Consider the following 15,118-nt stretch of genomic DNA (forward strand, 5'->3'; position numbering starts at 1 on the left):
GTCCCGGTCCCCTCCGGGGTCCCTCCCCGCCCCGGGACACCCCTGTGGCGCAGGGGGCCGGGGCCCGGGAGGCGCCGTCGGGATTTGCTCGGGGTTAACGTGGTGCTGGGGGGGGGGGGGGGGGGGGGGGAGCGACGGTGGCCCCGCGGCGACGGGAAGGGGTGGCCTGGCCCGGGCGAGCGTTGTTTTTCCCCCCTTGGAGTCCTTCCCCGCCGGGCGGAAGAGCGGGGCTTTCCCGAGGTGGGCGCGAAAGCCATGCGGAGAGGAGTTTCGTTACCCCAAAGGTGCGGCTAGCTGCTCACCTAGGAGGAAGTGGCCGCCGGCTTCCTGGCAGCCTCCAGTATCGCTCGTGTGCGGCCGGCTCGGTTTGGACCGGAGCACGGGGTACAAACACGGAGGGGTTCCCCTTTGGCTTGTCACAGGCGCCCGCCCCAGCCTCTTTGGGGTTCTGGTGTAGCTGCAGAGCTTCCTTACCTGCTAGATACATGCTTCTATGGAGAATAGGAGCTCACCTCCGTGTCCACAGGCGGCCTTCAGCAAGCAGAGTCCTTTAGGCCAAGCTTTGCAGGTTGCCTGACAGCTTCTGATCTCCTGTAGGAAATACAATGATCGTTTTCCTTCTTGGACGCCTGGGTCTTTGCTGATGATTTGACTTTAAATACCAAAGTTCAGTCTTTCACAGAGAACCAGTAAAAGAAGCAAAAAAATATGCAGGTATGCTTGTTGATTGTCTTGCTTGACAGCCACCTTCCTGCATGATATTCTACCTAAAACTTGGCTTCAGTGGCTCTGAAGGTTAGTGTCTTCAAAGCAAAGCCATAGGCCTGAGGAAGCCGTAACTTACTAGGTTGGTAGTGTCCAGATTTGTTCTTTCTAACCAGGGTAAGAAGGATAGCAGTGTGCAGCGGAGTAATGCAGTCCAAGTTTAGGAACCAGCCTTAATTTCACAACTTTTCAGTTTTCTTGGAGGACATCAGTATGAAACATCAGACGTGCAGAGACATCCGACTGTCCTCTGGTGGGAATAGTAGAGTTTTAACCTCATTAGAAAATAAGGAACTTATTTTTCAACTCTGACTCTTTTGCAGAACAGAGGTAACGAGAAAGGATCCCTTTAATAAAGAGCTTTGGTTTCTGTAAGTGAAAAGCACATAGTGATTTTGAGTATTTTATTCTTGCCAGAGAGATGCTGCTGTAGGAAACCATGGAAAATCTGTTCTGTTTCCATGATCCTTGACAGGTCAGAATTCATATGGGAATTAATTTGATTGACAATGAAATCAAGGTTTTGCCAATCTTGAGAGTTTGGATTTTGGGTTGGTTTCTCGTGATTTCCTGCAGTAAGATCCTGTGGGTCAGCTATTTCACAAAGAAAGCTGAAACATGATGTGTTGAAGTACAATGCTCTTAAAACAAGAGCAACTGTAACTACCTGTGACCAGTCTGGACCTTGCTGTGCTACAGCATTACAAAAACTGGAGATCCTTGGTTTTGCTAGAGTTTTGCACAGCTGCTGGTATTTCTGTGTTTAAGTGCATGTGCATATATCTTAGTTTTCAGAAAAGCCTTGGACTCAGAGTTTACCCTGGTCCTCTGTGTGTTTGTGTGGTATTTTTAAGGCAAATAAGTTTGCTCTGCCCGTGCTTTGAGTTGGCTAACCAGGAGTCCGTTTCAAACCAGAAACTGAACGAGTACTGCATTGATGATATCCCACTGCAGAATTAGTTGTTGAGGCAGCGTTGCACCTCTGCAGCATGTTTTCCACTGGGTGGAAACTGACTGAGCTCATATTTGCCTGGAACGTACTGTGGAGGTGCAGCCTAAGAGGACACTGAAAGAATGATACTTGCAGTTGTGGTCCAGATGTTACTACATAGTCCCTTGTTCCCTTGTGCGCTGTCATCCTGAAAACATGGAGTAGAGGGAAAGCCTTTGAATATGCAATAAAAGTCAAGTGTTGGTTTATGGAGAACCTTTCAGTTGGCACCTTCCAAGCTTCCCCCTTTCCTTCCCTCCTTTCCTGCTGTCGTGCTCCCTAGTTAAGAAGCAACTAGCATTGCACTGCAACGCCTGCCCTGTTCTCCAGGCTGTATTCCAGACAGGGCATCCCACACTTGCTCCGCACTGTTTGTATTTCCTTATCAAAGGCAACTGGTGATAACTTCGCTATTGTTAATGACAAGCACAACTTACTGTATTATCAAAGTTTAAATAAGATAGAGATGTCTCTGGAGTGTGGCTAAAATAAAGCATAGCTTATGAGAAACTTTGTAAAACATTCCTCAGTGGGTGCAGCTGCTTGGATAGAAAATGCTGTAGAGATTGTTATGGATGAGTTCTAAACTTACATAACAACAGCTTCATTAAAAAGGAGAAAAACTGTAATTCATGTATGTTGTTCTGAAGTGGCAATAAACAAATTAAGTTTAACTATGATGTTACAGCCCAAAAGCTGTATTGTCTTAATCCTGGTCACCATTAGATGCGATTCTGATGACTGTCTTAGCGAGACCTTGATAAAATTCATTTGGTGTTTATATGAACAGATGGCACTGCAGAATTTTTCTGGTTAGGATGACAAGCATCCTGTGTGCTTCTGGGCCCAACAAATTATCTCCCTCAGCTGGGAGGGACAGTTTTCCCCATGCAGAAGGAGAACACAGAGTGATGTGCTACATAATGAGTACTAATAGTTGCTTTGGAGAAAATAATTCAGTCTGTAAGGCAGGCTAATGCAGCTGGTTCAAGCTGCCTTCTGTCAGGGAAAGATGGGACTCATACTCTAACCAGCGTTTCTAACTCTGTATGGCTTCACCAGTGGGGCTGGTGAGGTCCATAGGTGCAGGTCCTGGATGAAGCCAAGGGAGATGTACTTTGATTGTTGGTCTGGTACAGAGTGAAAGTTGTGATGTGTGGTCTGTTCCTGCGGGCTGACTGCCTTCTGTGTTCTCATTTGCAGGTTGCCTCTCCCTTCTGGTGACAGTGCAGGATGTTGAGCGTTATACTACCTTATTTGCCACCGTCGTCCTCAAGTGTGACTATAGCACCTCAGCTCAGCTGCAGGACGTGGTGGTGACCTGGCGCTTCAAATCCTTCTGCAAGGACCCCATCTTTGACTACTACTCAGTCTGTAAGTGTCAGGCTTGTCCTCCAAGGAATCCCTCTTCAAACAGAAAGGAAGGGGAAGGTAGACTTACTGTGTAATACAGGCTTTTGATCTCTTCCTGCCCACAAACCAGAAATCCCAGCCAAAGCAGCTCATTTGTCCTTTTTGTTATCAACTCAGAAGGCAGAGAGGCTCAGCCATGTTTGACACTTCTCAGTCTTGGCAGCCCCATCTTATGCTTCAGCATGTTTGAAAACAAGGACCCTGCAACAAGTGGACTTTATGACTCCATGGGGGACCCCATGGTTGGAGCTAGATACCTGTGACCAGGTGTTACTGATTTTAGAAAGTAGAAGAAACATGCATTATGGAAGGCAGAAAGACTTCCAAGTAATAACATTTAGTACTGGTGGCAGCACTTCATGTGCAGACATTCTGGTATGTGCAGCCTTAATTCAGGAGTGTTTAAGATAGTTCTTAAAATGGTATGCAAATTGCATCCTGGGGTGCATCAAACACAGTATAACCAGCTGGTCAAAAGAGGTCATGATCCCACTATATTTAGCATTGGTGCGGCCTCACCTTGAATACTGTATGCAGTAGTAGAGAAGTGGAGAGGGAGGTGCTGATCTCTTCTTCCTGGTATCTGGTGATAGATGTGTGGGAATGGTTCAAAGCTGTGTCAGGGGAGGTTCAGACTTGACATTAGGAAATATTTCTTTACAGAGAGGGTAGTCAAACACTGCAGCAGGCTTCCTAGAGAGGTGGTCAATCCCCAAGCCTGTCAGTGTTTAAGAGGCAGTTGGACAATGCCCTTAATAACATGCTTTAACTTTTGGTCAGCCATGAAGTGGTCAGGCATTTGGACTAGATCACCATTGTAGGTCCCTTCCAGCTGAACTCAACTCCTGTCTTTTCTCTCTCTTTTCTCTCTCTTTTCTCCCCCCGCTTTCTCCCCCTTTTCCCCCCTTCTCTTCAAACCCTGCAGCATGTTTAAGCTGGCCAACCTTAGCTTAACTGCACACTTAAAACTGACCTCAGAGCGGGAGTGTGGACTTGTTTGGTGTCTTGGTGCCCAAACTCTCCTTTATGCAGCCTGGATGGGTTGGGTAAGCATGTTACCAAGCGCTCTATAGCCTTGTCCACAAGCAGCTGGGTCCCCGGCTCTGCTGATCCCAGCATAATGCAAGTGCTTTGAGCCCAGGCTCAAGCTAATAGTCCCCAAAAGGGACAGAGAGCAGGAAGGTCACGGTGTTTGCTTAGTTGGGTCTGCTCTTCATGACCCATTGTAGATACAGCAACGGAGAAGCCTTTGACAAGCTTTGTGCTCTCCTCTCTTAGTTGCAAGCCCTTTACAGACAATGCTGACTGTATCAGTTGTCTCCCCAAATCTTAGCTCCCAAATACTTGGCAATTCAATGTTACTTTATATTGTGAGTCTGTCATAAGAGCATTGCACAGAAATGGCCTCTAGTCCTCCATTAATTCTGTTAGGTGTCTCTACACATAATCCTTAGCTGGAATCAGATGATGGATTCTTTTCTGCCTTTATGAGCTCCATAGCATCTAATGGGTTACAGGAGGGAAAGGGAGACAATCCCTACAGCAGTTCATGTATGTCTGGAGGTTTTATTTGGCCAATAAACACACTTTTGTTTTAGTCCCAGTACTCCTGGGAGTTTTGCAACTTTTTTTCCTTGCAGTTTATCTTCATACTGGGAGCTGCCTACCACCATTACCTTCTTTCTACTGTTGATCTTTCAGTTGTGAGTGAAGGAGGCATCTCCTCTGCAGCTCCTGCATTTGCAAAATCGCTGCCATTCCTGTGGCTCTACCTCTGTTTGCTTTTGAGTACTCCAAAGCAACTTGTCCTTGCTGGTTTGAAGCCATACCTTGTATTACTAAACTAAAGCAAATGCACACATGCATTCAAGAGTTTCTCTGCTGCTCACAAGGGGATAGAAATTGGTCCTTTGAAGTAACTTTTGACATCTTATTTGGTGATGTGTGTTTGTAGCATACCAGGCTGGTTTAGCTCTTGGCCAGGACCCATCTGATGACTGCAATGACAGCCAGCGAAAGGTGCGCATTGTCATCCAGAAGTATGGGCAGAAGGAGCCTGTGCTGGGTATCGACTACCAACAACGAAAGATCACCATTCAGAACCGTAAGTGACTTGACCTCCCAGGCAGGCAGTGAACTCAGTAACTATCCAATATCTGGGCCTACTAAGTGAAGAGAAGCATAAACATGGCTAATGTAATCTGTAGCTTCCATATTCTGTGAGGTGGCAGTGGAATAAGAGCTGTGAAGGGCCCTGTCCCCAGCTGGCCTGAGGGTGTTGGAGGCACCACAAGCTACGGTTGAGCTGAGGATGCCTGAGCATTTTGCTGAAGAGCACAAAAGTAAGCTGAGGAGCCCAGAGGCCAGGAAACAGTTCTTTCTTCTAAGAAGTACTGCATAATTGTCCAGGTGTATTATATGCTCCCTTCTGTCCCTGGAGCAATAGCTGTTGCTCCTGCCAGAAGAGTTATTGGGATGGCTGGCCTAACAGGGACAATGATCTGTGTTCCAAAACCAGTAGGGTTGGCAGCAGCTGGTATCTGTTAACATCCATCACCCAGAAGAATGCTGGTTATTTCACTCCACACAGAACTAGTCCTGCTTCTAAGTAGCGTTGCCTTCCAGCACCACAAAGAAAAAAGGGACTGGCAGTTAATGCTGTTTACGGGAGTTCTCAATGGACTCAAATGGGATTGTTTGAAGGTGATGGCTACACTTGGGAAGAGGGGAGATGCAGTACTGCATGTCACCTGCAGGCAGAAGGCCTTCTTAGAGTGGGGCCTGAAAGTAGTGTCTGTCAGTCCCAAATAGCCCGCTGACTTCTCGGTCCCTCTCCCACAGGGGCAGACCTCGTCATCAGTGAGGTCATGTGGTGGGACCATGGCATGTACTACTGCGCTGTGGAAGCACCAGGAGATACCTCAGGTGATCCGGACAAAGAAGTTAAGCTGATTGTTCTCCGTAAGTGCCTGTGGTTTGTTGCCTGGGTGGCAGGTATCTCCTCCTGTTCTCTTCCTCCCCACTCCAAGATGTCTCCAGCAGTGGAGAGGTGCTCAGTAACTTACTTATGCCCAGGTACATCAGGATCCTCTTTCTCTCTCGTTTTTCCCATAGACTGGCTCACAGTACTCCTCATCATTCTCGGTGGCCTCCTCCTCCTTCTTCTGATTGGAGTATGCTGGTGCCAGTGCTGCCCCCAGTATTGCTGCTGCCACGTCCCATGTGTCTGCTGCCCAACCCGGTGCTGCTGTAATGAGGAAGGTGAGGTTCAAGCAAATGTGCGTCCATTCATGGCTTCTGTCAAGACAAAAGCTTGACTGGGAGCTTGCTGAGCTCCACTTTCTCCCTCCAGTTCAGCATCCATATAGACTGAGACATTTCTTTGGCCAATGTGACCTCCGTGACCAGCTTATCTGAGTTTAGAGGAGGGGAGCTAGGCTACATGGAGCCCATCTTGCTCCTCTGTGTCCTACTTTCAGAAGTTCCTCCTCACTCACATCTTGCTACCAACTTCTTTCATGTCATCCAGGTCATGATCAGCTCTCTTGTATGAGTAGCTCAGGACTTTTCTTCCCTCTCTTGTGGTTCATATGCCTGTGAGTGTGAGGAAGGCAAGCAAATGCCTTGGTACTACTCTCCAAACTGGCCTAACCTGCAAGTGTGTTGCTCTGAGAGGTAATTATGTAAAAATTGGAATTTTCTATCTTCATGTTATTTTCAGAGCTGCTCCTTCCACAAGAAAAAGGTTTTGTTTGTTTTTCTGTGGGGAAGGAAGTGAGGAGAAGGAAAGGAGAAAGATGGTCTCTCTTGGTGGTCAATGGTGCAAATGCATTCTGAGGCTTTGAGGGTCAAGAGAAACTTTGTTGTGTGTCATTTTTAGCAATAATAAAGATTCCGCAGCCAGACCCTGTTCTGTTAGTGAGGCCACCGTTTGAATTTTGACTGCTAAGGTCATATAACCTCTGTGTTCCTGTAACTAAAACTTAGTAGCAACACAAAGTGGACTGAGCCCCCCTACAGTTTACACAATCTGACAGGAACAAAATGCAACAAATACATTTATTGATCACTGAAATCACCAGATTTTTCCCTGGATGCTACAAGGAGAGGATTTATGAACAAGGAGCTGTGTTTCTGGTTTCCCTTTACTTGTGAAAGAGCTATTTGCTATACCTTGGGAGTTAGTAAGCTGTTTTAGAGTTTAGAGTTTTAGATCTAAGCGTAATTTGCTTAGCCCTTGCAAAGAGCAAACAGAGCATCCCTCTTATTGCTAAAAAAACAAAACAAAACTCTTTCTGGGGGCTTTACAGGCTGTCAAGTAGAATGTGTGGTATTGAGGAGGCTATGGAAATTCAGCAGAAAAATTAGTTTCCATGAAGGGAGAGAGAGGTGATGGAGATGAAAGACTCACACCTCCAGACTTCCTAGTTCTCATCAAAACAGGGATTCAGAATATGTGTGAGCTCCTTTTTGGTTTTCTGTGTTGTAGAAGATGATAGCACACCCTAGACTGCTGCTATTGTCTTTCCTGCCTCCTGTTGAGGATAGGTAGGAGGGATTCTTGTAGGGTTCCCAAAGCCTCTCCCTGTTCCAGCCACCTTGACGGGCTGCTGGATTCTGTGGCTGTAATTTCTATCCCAGCTGTCTGCCCTCTTTATTCACTTTGTAAGGTATCTTTGTGCCTGCTCCCCTCCTCTAGCACACCTTCTCTTCACTTCAGCCTGCCTCTGACTTACTTTTTTGCACTCCAAGAAATGAACTGGAGGCCTTAAAAACCACAAGAGGATAAATACAGGGGGCCTCTTACAGAACAGGCCTGAGGAATAGCAGTTTCGTACAACTGAAGAGAAGGCTCAACTAAGCCCAGTACGGGTGATTTCTTCCACATTATTGGCCACTAGAGGGTAGCCTAGATCTGCTGAACAGTCATAGATGCCATTGAGGCAAGGTAGTTCTGGGTGGTTTAAGTCAGGTCGTTAACTAACATGAATTTGAACCTAGTAATAAAAGAAGTGCATTGTTTGAGTAATTCAGAATTGGTGTACAGAAATATTAAACATGCCCCAGGAGCAAGCCAATTACACTCCCCATGGAAAGCTCTGAGAAAAGCCCACCAGGGTAAATATACGTATGACCTCCTCCTGTTTCTATTAGTTCCTTTTCTACTGTGGACTTCTTCCACTAATGAATTGGTGCAAAATAGGATATACTTGCACCTGGGTCTGACTAGGTTGGAAAATTTTTTTTTTTTTTTTTTTTTTTTAATTGGGTAATTGGCCCAGCAGCTGTAAAGTCTGTCAAAGGTGAAGAACAACCTTTCTCAGCAGGGAGTAAGTGGAGGGAACAACATGACGTTCTGCCAAAGTTTCATAGCAGGTATGAGTTTTGGAATTACAGTGAATCTGACCTTCCTCAGATAAATATGTTCACTTTAAAAAGAGATCTGTAACTTTACTTCCATTCTGCAGGTGGGGAACCAGAGTATATATTGGGTTCAAACTGGAAGGCAAAGTATCTGGGGAAGGAAGAGAGGATGAAGGTAGTGAAGGAATTCCAAGGATAATTCTGTATTTGTTCAACTGTAGGGAGAGATCAGAGAATTACAGGGACAGCATGACTTTGGTCCTAGTGACTCCCTTCATACCCTAAGGAGAGGAACCCTAAGTAGGTATGCCCGCAGCTGCTGGGTCTTTTACTCCTCAGTCAAAGACCATGGTCAAAACCCAGGGACATGCACTCAGCAGGTTCTAGGACATTCTCAAGGTGATAATTGGAGGAACGGGAAAGGAAGAGATAAGGCCTTTCCCTTCTTTTTATCCTTTTTCCTCTTTCTCTCTTCCTCTAAGTTTGAAACCTAAACTGGAGGAAAATCCCTTGGGGAAAAAAGAATAATGAAGCATGTTTGACATAAAATGCTTGAAAGCTGCTACCTCAGGCCACACAGCTTTGAAGAAAAATCAGAGTATTAGGATTAAAAACCCTGAAGTTTCCAGCTTTGTAGTTCACTTCGGTTGGAGCCAGGCTGGGGAGGGGGAGGGAGTTTGGAGTGGAGAACAAAGTGGAGCCGCATGAACTGTGGGGAAAGGGAAGGATGTGTTGAGAGGCATGGTCAGTCCGATTTGCTGCAAGTGGTACTCTGTAAATTCAGTGAAACAGCTAAAGGAGGACATGTTTAATAACTGGAGTGCTGCCTGAAATGGAGAGCTCAGTCCCAAAGAGCATGCAGTCTAAATGGTGCCTGCTGCAGATGAACCCAGGGGACAGAATTAATTGGAGCTCAGCTGTAGCCTGGTTTCTTAAAGAAGCAAGGCTTATGCAGTCAACCTGTCTGTCTATCCCCTGTCTCTTTCCCTCCAATAGCTTTTAATTTCATCAGCCAACTTCAGCCAGATTTATCAGAGGGGTAAAAGTCTCAAAGGCAATTACGTTCCTATCTGTCTCCTGAACTGTATAGCCAGTGTTGTTCTGTTCATGCCTGACCAGAGGAGAGACTGCAGTAAAAGCCTGACACTTCTGAAACTCCACAGAAGCCATATAAGAGAAATTTTGCGAAGGCTGTGCTGCAGGAAAGCTTCACCCAGTAATGACAGACAAACCATGCAGAGTCAGGCTCTGTAAGGTCTGGGGCTTGCAGAATTTACTTGCTCATAAACTTAAGTTTTGATTGACTATGGTAGAAGGAGTAAGTTTCTGTAAGATGTGTTTAGGTATTTGCAAAAAAGCAGCAGCAATGAACAATAGTTTTGAAGACAGGGATAGTGAGGTTGTCTGCGTAGAGGTGAGATGGAAGCACTGAAAAAAGTGAAGTGGAATTGGAGCCTGACGCCACGAGTAGGGGTCTGGAGTTAGCAGTGATGGAAAAACAGCGAGAGAGAGAAATTTCCACTGAGTTGCTCTTTTGGCATACTGGACGTTGCTGTTGAGAACAGGAAATGTAGTTTATTCACCAGTTTGATCACTCTGTCCTAAGGGATTTAATCTGAGAGTCATGCTGAGTTAAATTAGAGAGACAAGAGTGGTTGAAAGACTAGAAAGGGAGAAGCTGGACAGTGCATCTCTGAGTGCCCTGTTTGTGGAACAGAGAGGAAATGATGGAGTATGGTGTGGGAAATATGATCTGAACAGACACTACATGAAGGTGGCAGAAAAAGGTCTTGTTTAGCTGTAAATCAAAGCCAAAAGGGGGAAAGGACCAATGATGAGCTGAAAGAGTTTTAAGAGAGAGAAAACAGTGTGGTATGTCTTGCTGTGTGAAACATTATTTCCCACCTTTTCGCAACTGTACTCATAATGACAGGGCAGGTGGAAGTCTAGCATTTGATTGTGCTGTGTACTTAATCATAGTGCCATTTGTTCCCAGTTGCTGGAGCTGTACCCTGAATGTCAGGCAGTAACCCTCTTCTTCTGCTTTAGGTATCTTTTTGAAGCTATACAACTTTGTATTGGAATTTCCTGTGCTCTATTTTACCTTTGTCATAGGGTGGAGAGAACTCTTCATTCTGTGAATTTCCTCTATCTGATCACATCCAAAGGCTACAGTCCATCAGGCAAAACAGTATGTGGTCTGCAAGCTGTTCTCTCCGGATAGCTGCTGTAAGCTTTCTTCTTCCTTTTACAGTACTGGAACGGCACCGGTTCATGAAGCAGGCTCGGGCACTTGCACCTTGGATGTCACCCAACATGTTCTATGGAGGTGGCGACAGGAACTCGCAACTTTCCTCTTACCAGCTGAACCCTCTACTGCAAAAAGGTAAGACCATGGGCATCATTTCAGAGGGAAATCAGGATGAGAAACAGGTAACTTCTCAGGGAGGTTCAGCGGTGAGGCTTTAGCCTCTCTGCTACAAAAGAGAGAAGGATGTTCCTAGCAGGACTCGATGTCCTAGCATGACAGCTCTGCTACATCTGCAGCGTGCTATAGACTTACCTGGGTGGATAAATACAGCCTATCCATCTTAAGTGCCTTGCTAAGCTCAATGTTGGGTGAAGTAGTTTAATGCTAACTAAGGTACATCTGTGCTACACCCCAACAACTGCAGGGTAAATATACCCAGCTTATCTCGCTTCATGTGGTAGAGGAGAGTACTGTCTCTTTGTTCTGCTGTGCTGGTCACGGTCAACTCCTTATAGCCAAAACTGACATGACAAGTGAGGTGCAATTTGTTTGAGTTCTTATCAAATGTCTAGTCTTCAAATGATTAAGGGCAAACTGCCTTCTGTGCAATAGATCTAGCCTGCATGCAGCAAAAAATGAAGGACTCTTTAATGAACCAGGAAGAATTTTCCAGTTGTTCTGCCCCAAAATTGCTTGTATTAGTGGTATTTATTTGTAACTTTAATGGAGGAGGGAAGACAGAGTCTCTGAAAACCTAGAGAAATAAGTAATAAAATAACTTATTACCAGTAATATTATTTAATTGCCCAAGGAAAATAGGGCAATACAGCATAATGACTAATCAAATAAATAGAACCTATTTTTCATCTGAAAATATTTCAGATGAAATTCAGAAATTTTTCATCACTATACAGCAGTCACAGATTTACTCTGTGTCTGATGAGTCTTACCTGTTTGAAGAAATAGTTTGCAAACATCTTAAATGCTAGATTCAAGATGTTTGAGTATATACTTTTTTAGCCCGCTAGTTAATTGTACCGTTACCATTTTTCCTAGTCAAGGCATCGCTTTTCCTTAGGAAGACCTGGTGACTGAGCCACCATGATTTAAGACAGAATACACTGAATCTTCTCAAGGAAATCCATGTGCATGCTGGCAGAAAATGGGCAAGTCAGTTCCTCAGGCAGTTTCTTAGCCTATATTTTCACAGTCCTTGAATCTCCTGTGCTTAAGTTTCCCTTAAACTTGTTTCAGGTCAGCTTTTTAGAGATGTTGCGTAGAGGGGACCTCTAAGGTTACCTAGTCCTACCTCTTGCTCAAAGCAGAACTGTCAGCAACCTCAGTCACATCAGCTGGGGCTTTGTCCAGCCAAGTCTTGGAAACCTGCAAGGATGGAGATTCCATTACTTCTTTGTGTAACTGTTCCAGAGCTGGACCAGTCTCCTAGTGAAGAAACTTCTCCATTTGCTACTTAAATCTATTCATACATGTGTGTCTGTATATGTGCATACATATAAAAATTTCTTTTTCTTTTGCAGCATTGGTTCATATTTATTCCAGTTCAATGAGGTATAAGAGAAAACACTATGAACTTTCTCTGATTTTTTAAAAATAAAATTTGGCATCAATGCTGTAGGAAAAAAATGTTCCTCTCTCTAAATACATAAACTGTATATCCACACGTGCTGGATGACTTTCATTTCTTACCTCTGCGGTGCCCAAAACACAGATCATGCTGCAACTTACTAGTTACTACTCTTTGCACCTTACCTTGCGTGGTCTGGATGTGCTGGCTGCGGTGCTTGAGACTCGTGCAGCTCTTGCAGTGAGGAGGAGCAGGAGGAGAGAGGCTCAAAAGAGACTCAGCCAGGATTATTAGTGCAGAAGAGCCGTCTGTTTATTTTTTCCTCTTGACTTGCTGTGTTCTCCTGTGCTTTTATCCTTAGATGTGTCTCTGCAGAACAGTCTTCCACTGGTGCAGCCACAAGCTCAGCTTTCCCCTAACAAGGGTGTTTTGGACTATCTGGAGTCCGAAATCCAAAACATGAACATGTCACAGCTCCGGCCACCTTCCCACCAGCAGCAGGCTGTGCAGCCCAGCTTGCTGTCATCCCTGAGCTCTGAGATCATGCCACCTCCTCTCACTGATCACATCTCTTCCATCCATGGGAGCAGCAACTCCTCACGGCCACAGAGAGCTGCCCATGCCCCCAGACCCTGGGACTCTGCAGTGGAGGACAGGAGGGAAAACCGGAGGTGGCCCTTGCCTTCCAGTGGGGATTCTCATTCCAGCTACAATCGGGAGCCCTGGGACAGGCAGCAAGAGAACCATGCTCAGAGGCAGAGGACAGGCGGCTACAATGGCAGGCCCCAGTACTCCAGACGGGATGTGTCACCCCCACGCCAGGCTGAGAGGGGCAAGAGCAGCAGCAGCAGCTGCAGTTTCTATCCAGAGGAGGCCAAGGAGCGCTCCAGCCGCCACCATCGTGGCTGGAGACAGGAGCCCACAGGGAGGCGAGACTACCAGCACCACACTAGGAGGAGCAATAACTCAGGTCAGCGGCGGCACAGCTACTCTCCCCCTTCTCGCCGTGGGTCGTGGAGCTCCTCAGAAGAGCAAGTCCGTCTCCCAGCGACAAATCGCAGGCTGCGGCACAGGTCTCGGGAATGGCCAGAAGATAAACCCCCCAGTTATCGTTCATTAGAAATCATCCCAGGTCAGGACAAGAAGCACAAAGGTAGTACAGGGCCACGCTCGGTGAGTCAGCTGCCTTTTTACTTTCCCATCTAAGGGAAGAGGTGTGTTTTGGGGAGTGAGAGTGAATGTTTGTTACTTTCTGCAGCCTGTTGCCTATCAAAGGGATGGCAAGGCATGCTGGGTGCCCTACGCAGCTGGGTTACGAAGAGGCTGCCGAGTTCCCGGCCTTCAGGCATGCGTTGCATGGCTATAGTGTGTTCAGGGGCAAAGTGAGCAGTCAAATAAAGGAGGTCACCTATCACATCCAACACTGCGTGACCTTATACCCTCTCGCTCCCATCCCCACCTGGAGGCATTTGGGGCTCTATGTATGTGTTGGTGTTAGAGTAGTTGTTCTGGCACTGCCTGGGGAGAAAGCAGTTCTAGAGTAGGCAGCAGTACTGAGTATCCCTCTGCAACCCTCTCTGATGTTGGCTTACTTCTGATTTCCTTTAACATGTGCACGATTCCTCTATTGTTGATCTCCAACATTTAATTTTTATAGTATCTTGGTGATATTTTTAAGATGGTTCATATGCGAAAGCATCCAGGTAAGATGCCTAAAGCTACATGAAATAAGCTTTAAGATCATGTGTGGCTATAGTGGTAAGAAATGTGTGATCCTCCAGGCCAGGTGGAAGAGAATGGCTCACTTGCTGGGACTCCTGAGAACTGAACATGCGTTATATGGGCAGTGAACAGCTATTGTTCACAGCTCATCTTGTCAGTTTACACTGGGACTAGATTTCAGGGAGCAACCTAAGTGTGAAAAGCTTCATATCCAATTGCTAGTCTCCAAGTTAAACAGGGTATTCCCCCTTAAAAAATGAAGGGTTTTTTTAAATAAAAAAAATGTTAAGTGTCCCTTATCACATATATGCAGAATTTTACCAGGTGGGAGTCTTCTCAAAGGGCTGTATTTTGCACATTACCATCTTCCCTTCTGAGTTTTGGAAGGAAGTGCAGTTCTAGTCCCCGCTGGGATGTGTGTATGTATGAATGGTTTTGTTATGGTGCAGGTAGGAAGACATATGATTTTCATTCATACTTCCTTGTTCCTGAATGTTTTGTTTTCTCTTACAGGACAGAGGAAGTTCCCACAGTGGAAGAAGCATAGTAATTTAATGCCAGTACTGAAAAAACTAAGATTCCCACTGGACTCCTCTTAGCTTTTCTACTATGTAGGTTGGGATGGCTGCTTTTGATTGAACAGACAACCAGCAAAAAAACCAGATGAAGCAGCTTGCCCTTAGACTTACAACTCTGAAGAATCTATGTCTAGTGCCCATGAAAGCAATACATAACCCATTTTTATTCTTGCTGTGATTTGGAAACTTAGGTTTGCAATGGTCTGTGGTCCGTTCAAAACATTCTATTGGAAACAGCAGATTTTTTCAGTAAATGGTACATTCCCAATCTTTAAAGAGAGATACCCGTTGTCTTTGTTAGGTCTCCTGGCACTGTGAGAAGCCCAGTCCATAGAATGCTCATCCTTTGCACACCAGTTACTGGAGAAGGGCTCCCATGATCACAGAGTTGTAAAGTCACAGGACAGTAGAATAATTTAGGTTGGAAGAGGCCTCTGGAGGTCCTCTGA

The 15,118-nt window shown here is 45.7% G+C and overlaps 1 protein-coding gene across 1 annotated transcript; it reads left to right on the top strand.

The window, feature by feature from the left end:
- Positions 1–2,940: 2,940 nt before the first annotated feature.
- ILDR1 (immunoglobulin-like domain containing receptor 1) lies at positions 2,941–14,646 on the top strand (the record flags this gene model as incomplete). Its single annotated transcript, XM_010567677.1, has 7 exons — positions 2,941–3,130; positions 5,124–5,273; positions 6,011–6,130; positions 6,284–6,430; positions 10,788–10,919; positions 12,731–13,542; positions 14,605–14,646. Coding segments are annotated over 7 exons (1,593 nt in total), but the record flags the coding sequence as incomplete, so codon positions are not given.
- Positions 14,647–15,118: the final 472 nt, after the last annotated feature.

This window comes from Haliaeetus leucocephalus, unplaced genomic scaffold, assembly GCF_000737465.1.
Source record: "Haliaeetus leucocephalus isolate CR32 unplaced genomic scaffold, Haliaeetus_leucocephalus-4.0 Scaffold228, whole genome shotgun sequence".
NCBI classification, from domain to species: domain Eukaryota; kingdom Metazoa; phylum Chordata; class Aves; order Accipitriformes; family Accipitridae; genus Haliaeetus; species Haliaeetus leucocephalus.